Genomic DNA, 22037 nt, shown 5'->3' with positions numbered 1-22037 from the left:
CAACGATAGTTGCAGAGGAATTGAAGTTTAATTTGAGAATTTTCTTTAAGAAAGTTATATAGTATTCTTGGTATAGGCATCACACATATGCACATGCATACAAAATTATTTTGCACTATATGACTTAAAATGAACATTGCCTTGAAACAGCTGTAAACAGCTTTAATACATTTGTGTATAATCTTTATTGGTAATATTATTGGCAAATTATTTAAATCGTCAAAAATACATATATACTCAGTCTTATCTCACTAAATATTGAGCTACCATGATTTGCAAGTTGATGACTAACCTTCTAGTTAAACCAAAAAAGAGTTTTATAATTGATCTAAATCAAAATATATATCTAGGTATCTAATAAATAATTATATATAAAGAATCAAAGAAAAATAAATTTATATTTAATTGTTTTATTTATAATTATGACAAAAAGCAGTTTCATTTATATGTGAAACCATATTAGTTTTATAGACTGAAATTTTATTTTCAAATGAAAACATTTATATTCGTTATAAAAAAGTAATTTTCTGTTCAATACCTATTTCAATTGAAAATTTTGAAAAACATAAATAATCAGTGAAATAGTATTTTTATATTTTTAAAATAGTTACTAAAACCCATTACAATTGCTAAGAACAAAAAATTGAGTGACGTTATGTTAAGAAATAAATTGAACTGATTTTTCTTATATTTATTACACTGCACAAAGAACTAAAAGTTTTCAAGACTCATAGGAAATTTACTGGAAAACAAAGCGAAAATTTAATTTCAATCATAGAATGCAAATACTCAGGATTATAAAAATAAATAAATAAATAAATAAATAAATAAATGTTCACAATTCACATCCCATGAACATTCATGATAATCAGGGAAGACATTAAAGTGGTCTTTTTAAGTGCAAGTTTGAATCATTTTTCTCATTTTGTATTTTGTGCGTTTCCAGCCCCACAGATAATTTTAAATTATTATTTAAACAATATCTAACTTTTTTATATTTTTCTCTAAAATTTTAAGACATATTTATTAGATTAATTATTTTTATAAGTCTTGAGTCAAAATAAGGATTTCCTGTAACTAAAAAAATAAAATAATTAAATAATTAATTTAATCTTATAAGTATCATACTAGATATTTTTTGTAATCTTGTTTTATTTTTATTGCTTCAAGCTTGTAGTTAAAGTTCATTTGTTATGAAAAAATCTGATTTATTTAAAAAAATCTTTTTACGTAAGGCACATTTGCTATGAAAAAAAAAAAAAGATTCAATTTAAAAAATTCTTTTTAGTGGCAGAAGATGAATGATCCAGTTCTTCATATTGAACTTCGGAGATGGGCTGATCTGATGGTAATTTCACCCTTGGGTGCCAACACTCTGGCCAAAATAGCCAATGGACTTTGTGATAATTTATTGGTGAGCAACATTTTATATTTTTAATAATTAATGGAGCATAAATAAAACACATTTTCATTTTGACTTGTTTTGGCTAGGAGAAAGCTTAGTATCTGCTCTAATACTAGACTTAATCTTTTTTGTGAGGGAGATAGAAATCCTTCTAGATATAATACTATTTTTAGTACCAAGCGACACTGGATTACCTTGCTATGCAAACTTGGTGAGTCAAGTATGATCATACTATGGGTTGACAATTTGTGAAAATTAACAGATGGCTCAAAAATGATGAAATATTTTTCTTTTTTGCAGATATTAGAAGAAGGAATATCTCGAATGAATAAATAGAAATGACAATCGTTAAACAAATCTGGTTTAAGTGAGAGGGGTTGTCAACTGCCGGTCATCTGTGTTAGTATTTGCAAATTAACAATAAAAACAAGAAAAAAAAAATTGATTTAGGGAAAAGAAAAATCGAAAAATGGTAAGTTTATTTGCCTAAGTTAGAGTTAAGGAAGTTTTAACTACATATTAATAAAAGAACTCCCAGAAAGTTGACATAATAATAACAAGGAATAATTTAAATGAAGCCAGAAAAAGATAGTAAAAATAAAAATAGCTGATACTCAATTTTTTGGAAAAGAAAAAGAAAAAATAGGGGCAGGTCTCCTAGATAGTTACAGAGAGACAGATAGAGAGTTAATAGAAAAAAAATTTCAAAAGCGAGAGTGTAGAGGACTATGATATATAAATCCTAATCCCGTTACAAAAGAATAATGAAACGAATGGAATTGAAGGAAACAAAAACTCAATTGATGGATAAGATAAACGTCGTTTATTTACTGTTGAAAGAATGAATGTCTTAGATATAACATGTGTTCATGTCCGTGCGGGTGTAACCATCGTTTGTTGCGAGATTGGTATTATAGAAGGAAAAAGGCAATGTGTTTTCATCTCACGTTCAGGTCACTATCGTTTGTTCGCGTGTGGGAAAAGATGTGAGTAATATAGTAAAAATGAGAATGGTAGTCCAGCGTGTAGACAGGAAAGGATAGTGGGTTGAAATCAGTTAGCAGTCAGCTATGCGAAGGTGTTCTCAGGGACCAGTAGTAGATAGAGAGAGAAAGAGTGAGAATGATGTACATACGGTCTGTTAGCTTTTTGCCCCACATAGTAGTAAATGGTGTGAGGTACGCGGTCGGTCCGTAGACCAACCAGCTTGAAAGCTGGTCCTAAAAGGGTTAGAAACAGCTTGTCTCTTCCTTTTATACTTGTTTCCGGTCTTTTGCGCATGTGTGGATTTCCTTTGAAAGGAAGTGACGTTGTCCATCTGTGTGCGTACGTTAGCATGTGTGTATATATGCGTGAATGTGAGTGTATGTACGCAAATGTGAATATATGTATATGTGTGGACGTGGGCGCGTATGTTTGTGAGCGCGTATGTATATGACAAGTAATATAGCTTGAAATGTGAACGTGTTTTTGTGTGAGACTAGGAAAAGGTTCGCGCAAGAGAAAGGGAAGGGGAGAAAATGGTGTTCTCAAAGAGATGGAAGGAAAATAGCCAATTTCATAAAAACACATGCCCCAACAAAATCAGAGGACTTTCTCTCTAGTCAGCTGAAAGACACAGGTTTCCATCCTGTAAGCTATTTGAAAACAAAGTGAATCTTGAGAACTAGCTTTGAACTTGCTAGATAGAAGAAAGCTATTTGAAAGAATTTGATTAAGTTAAAAATCCTGCAACCAGAAAATAATTTGTTTTGCTTAAGTCTAGAGAAGCCCCGAATTATCTAATCTTCTTTTATTTTTTTTGTACAAACCATATATGGAATTATTTTCTGCAAATAATTATTTTATTTTGATAAGAAAGTGATCTCCGATGTTTCATTAATTATTGGTTGCCTGTTGATTTGAAAATGACTCAGTTGTTTTCAGACTTGTTCTGATACCCAACACCCAGGCTACAGTGGAGAGAAGTGGCATATCACACAACACCGAAGCATCTATAAAAGGAGAATTCAACTACAACATTTGACATAAAACAACCAGCCACTGAGAGACCCATCTGGCAGGGACACAGACCAGCTTTTGTGAAGGGTGTTGCCATGTGGATTTAGGGGCATTGTGCATTTTGGGCACTCAGGGCATAAAGGTGGTAAATTCCAATAACCAGTGAGTATCTGGTTACATTTTGATGAGTCTAGCACAAGACAAAGTTAAGTGTTGCCACTAGGACTTAGGGTTAGTGTACAACCAATACCATTGGGTTACGTAGAGACTGAAGCAATTTTTATTTTTGTCCTAATCTAGAGTGCTTCTTTTGGGGAGCTGGATTTTCCTCACTTTCAAAACCGACCTTTGTCTACCTTGGGAAGAGGCAAGTAAATAGAATTGTCCCAAGATAACATTTTTCCATAAAAAGATAACAAAACTGAGTCATTTATATACTAGCAGTTCATCCCAGCTTTGCTCGGGCCCAATGTACTGTTCATAACTTTATGTGCATATGTATATATATATTAAAAATTGCAACTCATGTCCAGGTAACCTACATCTAAAATTTCAAGTGTATAGAGCCAAAATTGGCGGAGGAGTTTGATAGTCTGCAAAGATCAACTCTTTCAACTTTGACCTCTTGGCAGCCAAATTTTCGCCCAAAATCTGATAAAAAATCTTGCTGAATGTTTGAATACCCTTTATGTAAAATTTCAAATGTTTAGACCCAAAATTGGCTGAATAGTTTGCTAGAGACTGCAAAGGTAAAATCTTTTGGTACCAAAATTTTCGGCCAAAAACCGATTAAAAAGCTTGCCTTATGTCTGAATACACTTTATGTAAAATTTCAAATGTTTAGACAAAAGATTTGCTGAGTAATTTGGTAGAGACTGCAGAGGTCAAATTTTTAAAAACTTTAACCCCAATTTTGATCCCTTAACATTTATTGTTTTGGGCTCAAATAAAATTAAAAAGTTTGATCCATGTCCAAGTCTAAAATTTCAAGTGTTTAGACCTATAATTAGCGGAGGAGTTTAGTAGAGTTTTCAAAGGTTAAATCGTTGACCTTTGACCCCTTGACAGCCAAATTTCTGTCCGAAAACTGGTTAAAAAGATATTCACAAATCTCAATACTCCTTATGTCAAATATCGAGTCTGTAGACTGAAAATTGACAGAGTAGTCTGATAGGGAAATGTACACACACACAAACACACACACAATTTCACATATATATATACTGGTATTGCTTGATCATAAGATATGCTTGATATATTTTGATTTATGCAGATTTTGTATTATAGAGCAAAGTCTCTATTAATCGTTCTATTATACCTGATGTATAGTAGTGATTTCAAAATTAAAAAAAAAGAATATAACTTGGGTACCATCAGCTAGAATCGAAATCAAAACATATAGCTCTCCAGCCTTATTTGTTGCCAACTGAGCTAAATCCGTATGCATATCAAAACATTAAAAATGAACATAGTTAAACATATAAATGTATATTTGTGCATCCGTAGAAGATACATGTTTTGTCAACTTATGCCTGCCAAGTTCCAATTTTTCAATTTTGACCCCTTAGCAACTATTTTCACTGGCTAAAAAACAAACCGAATTTGTTCCACAGGTCTGAATCATCTATATATAAAGTTTCAAGTCTGTAAACCAAAAATTGACAGAGTAGTTTAGTAGAGACCACTCCGCACACACAAAGACATGGTCACTTTTATATATATACTAGATTACCGGTGACCTGTTGGGTTGGTATGTTATATTTAGCTATGGAATAGTTAGTATACAGAATAAATGTAACGGTGATACTTATGACAAAAAATAATTTTTAAAAACTTATGTGAATTGATCAAGTACTTTTAGTTTTCTTTTTTATGCAATGAAAGATATTTTTGCGAACGTATATTAAAATGAAATAAAAAAAAATTATACATAGATTACTGTGAGTCATTTCAACATTACACTAATGCGTGTGTGATTATCTTCACATGCTTCCAACTTAAAATAGTTAAATATAAACTATTTTTAGTCGTGTGCAAACGACTCTATAAGTCATTCCGTCAGTGCGTCGGTCGGTCGGTCGGTCGGTCGGTCGGTCCGTAACACTTTTGTGCTTGGCCTTTTTGGTTAAGATCAAAGGTCTGTTGTTAATAGATGCTGTTCTTAGCTTTTTAAGCTTTTCTTGGCCTTTTGACCACCCGGTACTATACCTGTACCAAAGGAGCTTCGCCATGTGGGACATCCTCCTACCCACCAAGGACGATGCGGAGAGACTCTCCCTCCAAGAAATAAAGCATGGAAGAGTCAAACTAATGCCAAAATACCAGGGCAAGAGAAGGACTCGGGTGCAGGTATTTAATGTGCCAACCCTAATACCTGTGGAACTGCTAGGATGCCTCTTCAGCCAGTATGGTGAGGTGGAACAGGTGACCCCAGTATGGTCAAAAACTGGGACTCACCTGGGCTGCTACACAATAGCAATGAAGCTGAAGAGGGAGGGTTTTTGGGCGACACCAGCGTTGCTGACATACGAAAAGCAGGTCCACATGGCTAAGAGCTACCCCCAAAGGGTAACCCCTAATCAAACGACCCAAAAGGTGGTCACAACCCCTGAGACAGCGCCCGCGCCAAAACAGGCGGCAACAACCCCTGCAACGGCGGCACCAACCCCAGCTCCAAGGAAAAACAAACCACCCAGGAGGCCAAGGGGTAGGAATGGAGCACGGTAGTGAGACAAAAATGGAAGCTCATAATACCTTCCACCACCGTCCCACCACCAGCCCAAAAATCGAGGCAGCAGCCTCTGCAAATGCAGTAACAACAACAGCCACCACAGCCGATGCCGCGGAAACAGCTGCAGCAACAACAACTACCGCAGCAGAAAGTGCAGCAGAAGCAGCAGCAGCAACGACACCAGAGAGAGCAGCAGCAACAAAAACAGCCGCAGCAGCAACTAGAGGAGCAGACACAACCAACGGTCCCCACACCAATCGAGACGGGGATCAAGCAGAGAAAAGACTGCTCCTCTGAGGATGAATCCACAAGTGAGAGGGAGAAGAACTCAACCTCACCTTTCCCCGGTTCATTCGAAAGAATAAAAAAAAAAAATAAAAGAAAAAAAGGGGACGAAAAGGTGCCCCCCCCATTCCCTGTGAACATACACCACCCCTAACAACAAAATCCATTTCCACCCCCAAACCAGACACCATACCAACACCAGACACTGCACCAACACCAGACACCACACCAACACCAAACATGGCACCAACATCAGACACCGTATTAACACCAGACACTACACCAGCACCAACACCAGGCACCACACAAACACCTGCCCCCACACCAATGCAAACTGAGCCACCACCCCAAAAGGAAAACAATGAACTGAGGGTAGAGAGAGACTCCTCTGCCTCTTGCAAACCAACCAAATTAAAAGCCCTTGCCCCAGAGGAACTATGTTATGTAGGCCCTCTATCTGTGATAACAGACATTTCCCATCGGCAGAGGAAAAACTTAAAACCTCTGTTCGATTACAAACAGATAGATAGAGGGGAAAGATGTAAATATCCCCTCAAATTTCCCGGACGCTCCGCTCCTAATAACTTTTGTCACTCCAGAGGCCTGCAAGACCAACTTGTGAACAAGGCTGCAGGCCGCTGAAGGGGCGTTTTCGGGAATCGAACTGGTTAAGAAAAATGACCCTTCTCTTGATGAACTGTCAAAACAATGCAAGGGAAGGGTCCCAGTGTTGGTCCATCCGTCACTCTACAGGGCCATAAAATTAATTTATCCTTTGGACATCGGCGGCATTGCGAGAGAAGATCAGGATACGAAAAATCTGACCACCTTGAGCATGGCACAAAACGTTGGTGTCCTCTCCCCGGCTGACTTCGGAGCTGAGTGTGACACACCCTAAGGTTGAATATGGCTAGTTTGAATGCGAGGGGCTTGAGATCATCGGGCCGGGCAGCTCGCCTCCAGCACAACCTCTTGTCCCTGGGAGTGGATGTGGCTGCGATTCAGGAGATGCATTTTGGTTCCTCTGTGGACTGTCAGGTGCTGGCCCGAGATTTTGAGATTTTCTCAGCATATGGCCACCCACTGGGAAAGGGAGTTTCTGTGCTGATTAAACGTACCCTGTCGGCAATGGTCAACGTTGTTCATAGGGATGCGGTGGGCAGGCTGGTTGTGGCCGATGTTGCCATAAAAGATTCTGTGTTTCGGGTGATCGCGGTTCATGCGCCCAGCACTGCTCATGAGAGGGTTTCATTCTTCAGTCATCTTGACGCGTTTGTAGATTGTTGGGAGCGGGTAGTGCTAATGGGGGATTGGAATGCCATCTTAGACCTCAAGATAGATAAGGTAGGAGGCGATGCTAGAGGATCGGAGGTGCGAGTCCAGCTTGGCTGATCTGATGGCTAGATGTGGTCTAGTCGACAGGTTTCGGGTCGAGCATCTGGGGCGGGAGATGTGGATGTGGACCAATAGCGTTTCCTCCTATCTAAACACTTACTTGGACAGGATGTTAGTTAGGAGAGGTGAAGTAGACTTCTTATCTTGTCCCACATTCACTTGGCTAGGCCAGACGGACCATAAACTAGTTATGGCCTGGCTGAAGCTAGGAAATAGGCCTAAGTTAGTGGCTCACTGGAAGTTAAACACCTCCCTTCTGGAGATACAAGACTTCCAAGAGAAGCAAATAGAATTAATTCAAAAAGCACTAGTGGGGGCGGTTACCGGGTGTAAGTGGTGGGTAGGTCTAAAAGCCAAAATTAGAACCTTCTCCGTCAAGTATGCCCAGCGCCTGGCACTAGATAAGGCCAAGACGAAGAAGAAGCTAGAGCAAAAACTAGCCCGGGCTATGGAGGAGTGTGATAAGCAGGACCTTCTGCGTGAGAATAGTGAGTGTTATGAAGGTTAAGTAGTCAGAGCTAGGCTTAGAAAGATAGATAATGAAGCAGTCAACTCCAACACTGACATGCGTCGTGAAATTTCTAGGCGTGGCTTGGACAAGTACATTGCAAAGGTAAGACATCTGGATGGACGCGAGGGGTTTCGAGAACATTTCAAGGAATGTTTTACGCAGCAGCCCGATCTTCCAGTCCTTAAGTTTAGTGACTATTTGGCTGACCCTCCTCGCCTCGAGGCAGCTAGAGTGGCTAGTTGCGAGGGCCGGGTGATGGAACGGGAGGTTTTTACCGTGCTGAAGCAGGTCGTCTGTGACAGATCGCTGGGACTCAATGGTCTGTCATACGAACTGTATTTGAGGCTGTCGCCTATGTTTCTGCCTCTTCTGACGGATGTGTTCAACCATTGGTTTGCTCAGGGATCCATCCTAGGGCAAGTCACCAAGGAAGTGATCACATTGCTGAGGAAAGGTGATGGGCATAGTGGGGAAGAGTTAGACAATTACAGGCCCATAACTCTGCTAAACACAGAATTGAAGATTTTGGCCAAGGTCCTGTCGAATCGGCTGCAGGTTGTTATCAGCGAGTTGGTTGAAATGGAACAGAACTATGCTGTGAAGGGGAGATTGATTCAGAACAACTTGCACCTGATACGTATGATCCTAGAGGGATGGATAGATGACCACACAGAAGCCACGATGATCAACTTAAATCAGTCCAAAGCTTTCGATAGGGTCGACCATCATTTCTTGGCATCTGTCTTAGAGGCTGCCGGTTTTAAACTGGACTTCTGCAAGTGGATCTGCGTGATGTATTGACAGCCCATAGCCATCGTGCAAGTCAACGGAAAACGCTTGAAACCCTTTGTTATCTCTCGGTCGGCTCGTCAGGTTTGTCCACTGTCACCCCTGCTCTATGTCTTGGCTTTGGTGCCCCTGCTCTGCAAGCTGAGACGTGGGGAGGCAAATTCAGCCCTGCGCGGAATTGCAATACCTGGTGGCTCAACCGCCAAGGCATCCACATTTGCCGATGATGTCACGGTCTTTGTGTCGAGCTTCAGAGACATCGAGATCATGTCAGAGGTACTCGCTTGGTACGAAAGAATTACAGGGACTAAGATAAACCGCAGCAAGTTGGTAGGACTGCGGTTGGGCACATGAAATGGCAACGCCAACCTCCCGGTACCCTTCAGCTGGACGGATAGCCCGGTTCGGATTCTCGGTGTGTGATTCAGACCGGGTCTCCAGCTTGACAAAAATTGGTTGGAGGTATGGTCAAAGATGGAGGCTGCAGTCAATTCGTGGCTTCCTAGGAAACTTTCCTTAAAAGGTAGAGCTGAGGCATGCACCACTTATGTCTTTCCTCTCATCCTTTACCGACTGGCCGTACTTCCCCTGCCTGCACAACACCTAACAGCTCTCGTCAAACTCTTGTCCTCGCTTCTTTGGGACAGATGAAGACACTGGGTGAGCAGACAGACCTGTATTTAACGTCCGTGTGAGGGAGGTTTGAGAATGCCGGACTTGAAGTACCATCGAGACGCTGAGAGGCTGCCCTTCTTGAGCCATTATATGCAAGATGACCAGCCGTTGCACCCCGTGGTTACTGCCGCCTTCCCTGACCTCATTCTCGACCCTTCTATTGAGAGCCGTCGCAGGCCGCAGGGAGAATCTGCCTACATGAAGGAGTGTCGAGCCGCGCTAAAATGACTACTAAGGTCCAGCGACCTTGTGACTGCTACCCGTAGGGAACTCCACAGGGATCTAGTGAAGGGGGCCACCACCGACCCGCTATGCTGGACACCAGGTTCGAGTCATCTTAATAATTCGGAGTTCTCTCTGACTTGGCAATTGGCCCAAAATGCACTTCCACTCAACAACATACAATGCAGTTCCGGGTTTTTGGAGTCGCCTGATTGTCCCTGTTGTGGGACAATGGCCGTAGAAACGACTGATCACGTTTTCTTCGATTGCTGCGAACTCCGCCGGTACTGGTTGTATGTCAGCGAGGTGACGGCTTGCATCGATCCTGAGCTTCCTTGCCCAGTTACCTTATCCAATGTGGTGAACAAAGTGAGGCCGCCGTGGGACCGGGAAAGACAAATGGTCTACATTACGATTCTGACCGTGGCGAGAATGGTGATTTGGACATCGCGTCTGCAAGGTTGTCGGGGGGGGGTTGTCTTTTTCTGATCAGAATCTGATCACTTTCTTTAAACACCAACTACAGGTGAAGATCAGATGTGATAGAAGAAGGCTGCATCGTGCGGCATTTGACAGAAGATGGATACATGTAGCAAGTCTGTGTGTACGAAGAGAAGCCAAATTTGAATATGTGTTCCCCGCCTAGGTGTGGAACGCGCAGTTCCGTAAAGTAAAATGTGTTCCATCCCTCCCCGATTAGGAAGCCTCCAAGATCCCCACCCCCTCCTACTTGCAATTTTTGTTTTCACTCCTTCCTCTAAATTTCACTCATCTTGGAGAGAAAGAAATACAAACTAACCCCCATCCATTACCCACAAAATTTTTTCTCCATTCACCCCCATCTAGAGGGCATCCCCACTTAGAGACTGACCCGCAGAAGCGAGGTTCCTTTTACAACAGGCAGTCTATCAACTAGACGGGGTTGGGAGGGTCCTACTAATCACTTTTTGTTCCCCCCCCCCGCCCTCGACACAAATGAATTATTGTACCATTTTTATTGTTATCTTTTTTGTTTTTTACACGTCAATAAAAAATGTTTTAAAAATTGGGAGTTAAGTAGGACGTCCCCCAGTACGAAAGGGTGAATGCGATATTATGGTGAAAGAAGATACTAGCTGGGAGAAAATTTTGATTTTGTTTAGTTCTGGAGTGACCAGGATGACCAACGACCCCCACAATCCCCCCTTTTGAGTCGGCCATGTACCTAAGTTTTTTGTTCATTGTTAATTTTCACTGTATTTTTAACACGAATAAAGGATTTAATATCTCAAAGTGTAGTATCTGTTCTTACTACATGCTGTACTTATGTTTGTAACTTTGTGAAAAAAAAGTGGGGTTCACTTTTCTGTATTAATTTAATGTAAAGTTCACTTTACAACCAATCAGTCTCAAAGCCATTCAAGTCATTCTCCAGATCATTCAAGTTGTTTTTGAAGGATTCCAGTTATTTTTTAAGCATTCAAGTCATTCTTAAGGCCATTCAATTCATCCTTAAGTTCATTAAAGTCGTTCTAAGTCATTTACTTTTTATTTATTTAAATCATTTCAGCCCATTTTTCGGTCATTTTAGTTTATCTTTAAGAATTTCATGTCCATCCTACATTCACGCATTCATTCATTACACGGGCGCACGCGAATAATGGCTATCAGCCTTGTTCTTATAAGAAGCATTTTTTTTGTTTTTATTGTAAAAAAATAACTTAAATAAAACGCAAATAGGTCACAAGAGTTTAGCAAAATAATGTCATTACCACTTATTCTCGTGTGGCTTTTGGCCTAGATAAATGGTGATTCGTTTTATATTACTAGCATTTCAGCCCGGCGTTGCCCAGGTGTTTGGATGTGTGTGTTGAGCAAAAAAAAAAAAAAAAAAGAAGTGGTTGTAGGCAGGCAGGCTCGAATCAGGAAAAGAACATGAAAAAAAACGTGACGTCTTTGCTGTTTCGCCCATCGCCAAACCGGAAGTGATGTAGGTTTAAATTAAGGCTAGTCAATTGAAAAGAGAGGATGGCTTTCGAAAACATCGGCGAAAAAGCGCCCAGTTGAGGGTGAAGTGATTAATGTTTTAGCCAATTTTTCCGTATTTGTCGTCCGAAGGGTCGGCTTCACAACGATACCGATCTCGTGTAAATCCGTCGCCTCTTGAAGGTTTTAGGAAGACAAACATACACACATATTTGATGATTGCAACGTCTTGTCAGACGAGTGCAACGCCCTCAGACACGAGTCCATGAGCCCAAAAATGACTTCCATTGCCACAGGACCATTTTAATAGACAAATGCCTGAGGAAGTATCTATACACAGATGATGTTACAGAGTCTTAGCTTTATACGACAGCTAAGCCTCTCTCTCAGTTCAAAATGTTGAGATCCAACAACAAGCAAGAGTAAGATAGCCAGCAACAAGTTAAACTGCAAACCAGCTTAATACAGGTACTGGTCTCCCGCTTTATGGTTTTTAAATCAGATTTGTTTCTCCTAGGAAGGTTGCCTTCACCACGGTTTACGGGAGCCCTCTCCACCCCAACACAAACATACATACACACAAACGCACACGGTGCTAGTTGGCTGTTGACCTTGAAAAAGGGTTCATTCGCCCTTTGGAAGGTCTTGTTTTTAATCCTTCAAGGAGACTAGCCACCCTTCTCACCAAACAAGTCTGGTGGGGGAACCAGTTTAGTCGCCGGTGACCCGACCATGAGGCAGGTAGTACTGGGTTACATGGTACCAGTAGCATATGACATGACCTGACACATATATACATACATTTAAACAAACAGGTGAGATACATATTATAGATTATATTGAACGCAATATATAGCAATGATTTCAAAAGTTAAAAAAAAATAAAGACTCGAGCGTCACAACCGAAAATTGAAACCAAAACCTTCAGCTTATGATTTATTTTTGCCTCTGCTGCCAATGACTGGGCCATGAAGACATATTTACTGCGAGGCTAAAAATCAAAACATGAACCAATAGCGACTACGTTATGCGTTTGTAATGGCGGCGTTCGACCTTCACCTGGCAAATTTTATTCTTTTTAATTTCCACACTTTTGCACAGATTTTTCCGGGCTAAAACCCAAATATAAAGTTTCGCAAAGATTCAAATACCTTATATATGCAATTTCATGTCTGTAGACCAAAAACTCTAGGAGGAGTTGGGTAGGCAAAATGTTTAAAAAAAAATATATACGTATACATAAATATATATGGAAACAATTTTGTGTTTACTATAAACTTTTTACGCAAATATTATGCAAGTATAAATCATGTAGAATATCCGCATGAATATAATTACACATAATAGTTAACTAAAGATGATCATCCCATAAGAAAACCGAAGAAAATAATAAGGAATTAATTGAAATGAATGTTTAAAAGAATATGCAAATTAGCTAGATCTTCTACTAGTGAATGCAATTCCACACCCCATACATAAGAAAATTGTATTTTCTTTTTAAATAAATAGAAAAAGAGATTTTAATATGAATATCAATACACAGGCTTGAAAAACGAATTTATAGGAGTATAGATAGATAGATAGATAGATAACGTCCTTTTAATGTAAAAACATATTTAATTTCAATAAAAATTAGGCTCCTTCTACAGAATCTGAACCAAACGCAGTTTTATAATTTGTATTTGAAATTATAAATTGATGAATAAAGTATTATACAGTAACATCTAGCGTATATTAAAGCTATAAACGTCAATATAACCTCCAAATAAAAACTATTCATGAAATGACAGTAACCACCTTAAAAGAGCACTAATTACAGTTATCATCAATCACTCATAATAGTGCCTGATAGTTGAAGACAGCCAATTTGATTTTATAACAGTCAAAAGGAGGCTGACAATGGTCATGATCAAAAGTGACACAAGTTACCACTAGTGCTTGTCATTGAAGACGATTTCATTTTGGAGCAGTTCAATAGAGACTTTACTGGCCATGGGAGCAGATAACCAACCGTGAACATTGTTAAAGGCTATTATTCAAACACATTTTTCTTCATTTCCCTTTTCAATAATTGGTTATAAGAAATATTTTTTGTCAAATTAAACCTGTATTTATATTTTGTAAGATTGAATAAATACATATATTAATCTGAAATCAAGTCAATGGAAAATATTTATTAATTTCGATTAACCTTCAACTAACGCTAAAGTGTTGTGTTAAACTCATTCATTTCCACCGCTAAGATAATTGGGGTGTTCCAATTACATTTAGTCCAAAAAAATATTTGAATTATTTTTCAAATCAAATTCACTTGAATATTTTTTTTCTTTTTTCATGGCTTTATTCCTATTTTTCAAACATTGTACACCATCAATAAAAGAAGATCAAATTTAAATTTTTACAGGCCTTTGTGTGTTTTATTTTTAAATTGCAAAAATATAACAAAAAACAAACACGAAAGTGAAGTAGCCTTTATTCCAAATTTCTGCTGTAATACATATGTTACGTTATTATGATGACTAGAGATATTCATTGCAACATATCTATGCTCTTTTGCGTGTATTGATATTCGTATTAAAAACCATTTTTTTCTATTTATTTAAAAAGAAAATACAATAGTAATTGTCTGTATTTTTGAGATGAGGTGTTTTCATTTATTGAGATTGTCAGACTGACTTCCTCATCTTCGTTGTTATAGTCACAACGTTTCGGCCATTTTGCCCTCCGGCCTTCATCAGGTGTTTTGTATCAAACTGGGGAACCGTCTCTTAGGAGTCTCGAACCCAACCCTTTTTTTTTTTACATAGTCATCACCACATTATCAAGGCCAAGAGGCCACTCAAGGATAAGGGTTAAAGAGTGTACAGTAGAAATTGGAAAATATAGTAATCATTAGTAATGAAAATTCGGTAAATTTGTTAACTTATATGGAACAGCTCATCAAGAACTTGTTTACGTTAGACTTGAAGACAACCATATTGTAGTCAGCTGGAAAGCAGGAAAACGGAAGATAATTCCACAGGCGTGCAGTTCTAAGAAAGAAGCTTTGTTCATGGAATCTATGTTTAGGTTTAGACAGATAAAGAGTGGGGGGAATTATTGATAGTGTTTTCAGCTAGACGAGTGTTTCTTGTGAAAGTTTGGAGGGGAGACCATAGACTGAAGCTCAGTCAAACACTTTCCATGAAAATAACGATACATCAGAGACAAGCTCGCAACATCTCTTCTGTGAGATAGAGGTTGCAGGGAAGAGAAAAGGACATCTCCTACGAGGCTACGAAGTCTATTTTGAACTCTATCAAGGCAAGACAAGTTCTTTCTAGCTGCTCCTGCCCAGATGGGGCAACAGTATTCCATCCTTGGACGTACCTGGCTCTTATATAGATAGAGAATTGCATCAGCAGTGAGATATCTACTGGATCGATAGAAAGATCCCACCATTTTTCAAGCAGCCCTGGCAACAGATTTGATGTACGTGTTCCATTTAAGATCAGGAGTAATTGTCAAGCCCAGAAGCTTGTCAAAACTTGAGGTCTCCTCAAGACGAGAGCCATTCATTTCAATTGATGCCAGATGAGGATCAGAATGTTGATGATGTAAAGAGAGAAGCTTGGTTTTAGATGCATTAAAAGTAACCAGCCACTCCTTTCCCCATTGTACCACGTGCTCAAGATCAGAGGAGAGAGAATCAGAGAGAATTTGGTCGTTTACTGTCTTAGATGTGCTATCATAAATGGTAGTATCGTCAGCATAAATGTCTACAAATGATGTAAGGATGTGATTTGGAAGATCATTAATGTAGATCAAGAAAAAAGTTGGGCCCAGGATAGACCCCTGAGAAACACCAGCATTAATACTGTGAGCTTCTGATTTTTGCCCCTCAACTACTACTCTTATGAACCTATCAGAAAGAAATGATTATTATTATTATGGGGGTACCGTGTTCGGACTCCAGCTAGGCTCTGGGACATAGTTGCTGATTCTCTGTTTTGAATGTTACTTTTCACTGCCTTCGTTCAGGATTGAACTCAGCACCTTTGGGTAACTGTAAACTTTGATACAACGTCATATGTCACTAGGACAATTCTTAGTTGGTTTTTGTTAATGTTAAACCTATGTTGTTGTTCAAGGTTTTCTCTCTCTATTAGAGGTATCCAAATTACATTCAGCTCTACGCTTGGTTTGATCAGTAGGTTGTTATGTCCGAGCATGTGAGCTGTTTCTTTAAGTTTTCTCACTTTCCAGTGGGTCTCTCTGTTTATTATTTTTATTTCATCCCATAGAGGGCGATGATCCCCCCTCTCCATCCAGACATGGTTGGCTATACCCGATTTTTCCGTCTCCCCTTTAGTTACCGCTTTTCGGTGTTCTGCCCACTTCACGGAATTCTGCCAACTTCACAGAACTGATCAAGGGAGCACCCATCAGTACAAACCAAATAGCAAGCCTAGATGTGGTTAGCCTGTTCACTAAAGTCCCAACTAGTGAGGCACTAGCAGTAATTCAAGACAAACTAGCTGCGGACTTCTCCATAGAAGAGCGCACATGTGTACCATTGCCAAACTTAATGGAAATGCTGACATTCTGCATCGAAACAACCTACTTCAGAATGGGTACTGACCTATATCGACAAGAGGAGGGGCTAGCTATGGGCTCGCTATTATCACCAGTGATGGCAAGTATATACATGGAATACTTCAAAGACATGGCCTTAGGTTCAGCTCCCTTAAAGCCAACCATGTGGCTAAGATATGTTGATGACACCTTTATACTCTGGCCCCATCAGGAAGACATCCAGGCTCTCCTAGACCATGTGAACTCAATAAGACCATCGATACAGTTCACAATGGAGAAAAAAAGATAACCAACTGGCCTTCCTTGATATACTCATATCATGCACAGAGCATGGGTTTAAGACATCCGTATATCGCAAGCCTACCTTCACCGGACAATACCTTAACTTCAACTCCCATCACCCATACAGTATCAAACATGGAATCGCACGCTGCCTACAACATCGAGCAGAGACAATAAGTAGCAACACCATTACATACCACCAAGAAATGGTCAGGTTGAAGAATACCCTCCGTTGTAACAACTACCCCGATAGCATACTATCCACCAGACGTGTTAATAGTATAAGAGAGAAGAATGAAACCCAAAAACCACCAACGGTCTGCCTACCATACATATGAGGCATCTCCAAAAAGATTAAGAGAATATGTGCCCCCTACAACATCAGGACGGTATTCAAGAACGAGTCAACACTCAGACGACACCTGGTACGAGTGAAGCCCCGTATGGAGGAGAACATGACAAAAAACTGCATATACTCCATTCCATGCAGTTGCAGAAAGGTTTACAAGGGTGAAACATGCCGCCCCCTTAAAGTAAGGGTGGAAGAACACCGAAAAGCGGTAACTAAAGGGGAGACGGAAAAATCGGGTATAGCCAACCATGTCTGGATGGAGAGGGGGGACCATCGCCCCCCCCCTATGGGATGAAGTAAAAATAATAAACAGAGAGACCCGTTGGAAAGTGAGAAAACTTAAAGAAACAGCTCACATGCTCGGACATAACAACCTACTGAGCAAACCAAGCATAGAGCTGAATGCAATTTGGACACCTCTAATAGAGAGAGAAAACCTTGAATAACAACATAGGTTTAACATTAACAAAACCAACTAAGAATTGTCCTAGTGACATATGGCCGAGTGGTCCTAGACGTTGTATCAAAGTTTACAGTTACCAAAGGTGCTGAGTTCAATTCTGAACGAAGACAGTGAAAAGTAACATTCAAAACAGAGAATCAGCAACTATGTCCTAGAGCCTAGCTGGAGTCCAAACACGGTACCCCTGTAATAATAATAAAGGGTTGGGTTCGAGACTCCTAACAGACGGTTCCCCAGTTCAATACAAAACACCTGATGAAGGCCGGAGGGCAAAACGGCCAAAATGTTGTGACTATAACAACCAAGATGAGGAAGTCAGTCCGACAATCTCAATAAAAGAAAATACAATATTGTTGTATATGGGTCGTAGAGTTGCATTGCATATTCTTTTAAACATTCATTTTAATTAATTTCCTATTAGTTTTTTCGCTTTTCTTATGGAATGATCATCTTTAGTCAACTATTACGTGTAATTATATTCATGAAAATATTCTACATGATTTATACTTGCATGATATTTGCGTAAAAAGTGTGCAGTAAACACAAAATTGTTTCCATATATATTTATCTATACGTATATATTTTTGTTTTTCTATCTATATATATATAAAAGTGAACCTGTGTGTGTCTGTGTACATTTCCCTACGCAATAACTCTGTTGATTTTTAGTCTACAGACTCGAAATTTGATATACAGGGTACTAAGATTTAGGAAAATCGATGTGATCGGTTTTTGGCGATTAAGGGGTCAAAGTTCAACGATTTGACCTTTGAGAACTCTACCAAACTCCAATTTTGGGTCTACGCACTTGAAATTTTAGATATAGGTTTCTTGGACATGGATCTAACTTGATAACTTGATTTGAGCCCAAAACAATAAATTTTCAGGGGTCATAATAGGGGTCAAAGTTAAAAAAAATTTACCTCTGCGGTCTCTTCCAAATTACTCAGACAATTTCTGGTCTAAATATTTGAAATTTTACATAAAGGGTATTCAGAGATAGGGCAAGCTTTTTCATCAGTTTGGGTCGAAAATTTTTAGTTACCAATATATAAATGTATGTATGTATGTCTGTTTGCATGTCTGCCTTAAACTTTCAATAGAGGCGACGGATTTTACCAAGATCAGTATCGTTTTAAAGTTCAACCTTTCATACGACAAATATCGAAAAATTGGCTAAAAACAGTAATATCTCCCTCTTCAACTAGGCACTTTTCTACAGGGGAGGTCACTTTTTTCACCGATATTTTTGAAAGTTATCCTCTCCTTTAGATTGTCTAGCCTTAATTTAAAAAAAAATGTCGCTTCCCGTTTGGCAGTGGTTGTAACAGCATAAAAGTTAGGTTTTAACCCGTTCTTTTCCTCCTTTGTGGTACGGGTTCAAGCCTGCCTTCCTACTACCACTTTTTTTTTTTTGCTCAACATACACATCCAAACACCCGGGCAACATCGGGCTGAAATGCTAGTATATTATAAATAAAAAAAAAGAGTTAAAAGAAACAGAATGGAGTTAAAAAGAAAATAAATTTATTGCAAACAAAAGTAAATGTAACAAAAACTATTTCACAGTAAACAGAATGATCTAAGGGAGATAATATAGGTTTTTGTTCTAGCAGGACACCATAAGTTAAAAGTACTTAAATAACATTCAAAGATATATTTTCTTTATCAGGATTCAGAAAAATCTATATTTACCAAGATGTTGTCGGTTGTGGTTTGTTTGTAAAATGATTTATTAGGTTTGATGTTCAGTATGCTTATTTACGACCATATTTCATTAATTTCTTGTTATTTGGCCAGAGTTAGATTCTAGCAAGAAGGTTGCCAACTTCATGTCCCTTTCAATGTGGTGTATGAATCAATAACTGGTTTTACAGGCGAAGATCAAAGTGTAGTATCTGTTCCGGCAGATACTGCAAGCTATGACTGGCTATGACTAGCTATGACTAGCAAAGACCGGATGTGGGGGCAACCCCACATGCCTGACCATTAACCAGCTCCCATTTCCCACCTCTCGGGAGCTGGTCCCCTTTTTCCCTTCCCCCTCCCTTCACTCCTCACATTAAAAATTGGCCTTGTGCCTAATTTGCTCGGTGGGGGAGCAAATAAATACCATCTGTTCCGGCAGATGCTGCACTTGAGATAGTTTGTACCAGTCAATGGAGGGGAAACCCTCTATACTGGGACAATTATTATTTTTGGTAACCAGAGTGACCCCTTTTAGGGGAGCTGGTTTTTACCTCACATTAAAAACGGCCTTGTGCCTAATTTGCTCAGTGGGGGAGCAAATAAATACCATCTGTTCCGGCAGATACTGCACTTAAGATAATTTGTACCAGTCAATGGAGGGGAAACCCTCTATACTGGGACAATTATTATTTTTGGTAACCAGAGTGACCCCTTTTAGGGGAGCTGGTTTTTACCTCACATTAAAAACGGCCTTGTGCCTAATTTGCTCAGTGGGGGAGCAAATAAATACCATCTGTTCCGGCAGATGCTGCACTTAAGATAATTTGTACCAGTCAATGGAAGGGAAACCCTCTATACTGGGACAATTATTATTTTTGGTAACCAGAGTGCCCCCTTTTTGCCTACTTTTAGGGGAGCTGGTTTTTACCTCACATTAAAAACGGCCTTGTGCCTAATTTGCTCAGTGGGGGAGCAAATAAATACCATCTGTTCCGGCAGATACTGCACTTAAGATAATTTGTACCAGTCAATGGAGGGGAAACCCTCTATACTGGGACAATTATTATTTTTGGTAACCAGAGTGACCCCTTTTAGGGGAGCTGGTTTTTACCTCACATTAAAAACGGCCTTGTGCCTAATTTGCTCAGTGGGGGAGTAAATAAATACCATCTGTTCCGGCAGATACTGCAAGCTATGACTAGCTATGACTAGCAAAGACCAGATGTGGGGGCAACCCCACATGCCTGACCTTTAACCAGCTCCCATTTCCCACCTCTCGGGAGCTGGTCCCCTTTTCCCCTTCCCCCTCCCTTCACTCCTCACATTAAAAATCGGCCTTGTGCCTAATTTGCTCGGTGGGGGAGCAAATAAATACCATCTGTTCCGGCAGATGCTGCAAGCAAAGACCATATGTGGGGGCGACCCCACATATAAGACCTTGGTCAATGTAGGGGCAACCCTTCATACCAATTGTCACTATCCAGCTCCCCTACTCCCCGGGGAGTTGGTCCCCATTTCCCCTTCACTCCTCACATTAAAAATCGGCCTTGTGCCTAATTTGCTCGGTGGGGGAGCAAATAAATACCATCTGTTCCGGCAGATACTGCAAGCAAAGACCATATGTGGGGGCAACTCCAAATATAAGACCTTGGTCAATGTAGGGGCAACCCTTCATACCAATTGTCACTATCCAGCTCCCCTACTCCCCGGGGAGTTGGTCCCCATTTCCCCTTCACTCCTCACTTTAAAAATCGGCCTTGTGCCTAATTTGCTCGGTGGGGGAGCAAATAAATACCATCTGTTCCGGCAGATACTGCAAGCTATGACTAGCAAAGACCAGATCTGGGGGGCAACCCCACATGCCTAACCTTTAACCAGCTCCCATTTCCCACCTCTCGGGAGCTGGTCCCCTTTTCCCCTTCCCCCTCCCTTCACTCCTCACATTAAAAATCGGCCTTGTGCCTAATTTGCTCGGTGGGGGAGCAAATAAATACGATCAAAGTGTAGTATCTGTTCTCCAGATGCTGCACTTCTATTTCTTGTTCTCTTTCGGTGGAGGAGAAATCCTTCACAACTGAGACAATTTTTATTTTTGTACCTTTTCTCCACGTTAAAAAACGACCCTGGTGTCTAACTCTGTCCCGTGGGGAGTCATTGTAAATAGGTACTCTTCTATTTATAGAAGAGTATGCGCTTGTGGAGAATGTTCCAGAATCCAATAATTTAGAACACTTAGGTTTTTTTTTAACCTTCTGGAACCAACACAAACAGAATACTTTTTTCAGTTATATTTTAAAAGTCTCCAGAAACGCTTAAAAGGATATTTTAATTTCCTAATATTAAAGCAATATTTTTTTTATTTTTTACAAAGGAGTCACCACTTTTCAAGGTCTGAGGCCACTCGAGGATAAGGTTTAATGGGTATACATTAGTCAATGGGATTATAGTGTAGTAATCATAAGTAGTGGACATTTTGTAAATTGGATTACTTAAGGGGACGGTTAATCAAGAACTTATTTACGTTGAACTTGAAGATGATCATATCATAGTCAGCTGGAAAGCAGGCAAACGGAAGAGAGTTCCACAGGCGTGCAGTTCTAAGAAAGAAGCTTTGTTCATGGAATTTACGTTTAGGTTTAGGCACAGATAACGAGTGAGAAATTATTGATATTGGTTTTGACTAGACAAGCTTTTTTC

At 39.7% G+C, this 22037-nt stretch overlaps 1 protein-coding gene across 1 annotated transcript in view; it reads left to right on the top strand.

The window, feature by feature from the left end:
- LOC145276982 (phosphopantothenoylcysteine decarboxylase-like) overlaps positions 1-22037 on the top strand; it is a 48464-nt gene that overhangs the window by 4525 nt on the left and 21902 nt on the right. The window contains exon 3 of the mRNA XM_080128547.1: positions 1289-1414. Coding sequence (XP_079984673.1) covers positions 1289-1414 — 126 coding nt within the window. The remainder of the gene's footprint in view (positions 1-1288; positions 1415-22037) is intronic.

This window comes from Euprymna scolopes, chromosome 5 (assembly GCF_053919585.1).
Source record: "Euprymna scolopes isolate OS-2025 chromosome 5, ASM5391958v1, whole genome shotgun sequence".
In the NCBI taxonomy this organism is placed as follows: domain Eukaryota; kingdom Metazoa; phylum Mollusca; class Cephalopoda; order Sepiida; family Sepiolidae; genus Euprymna; species Euprymna scolopes.
This window is presented reverse-complemented; position numbering and strand designations above follow the sequence as displayed.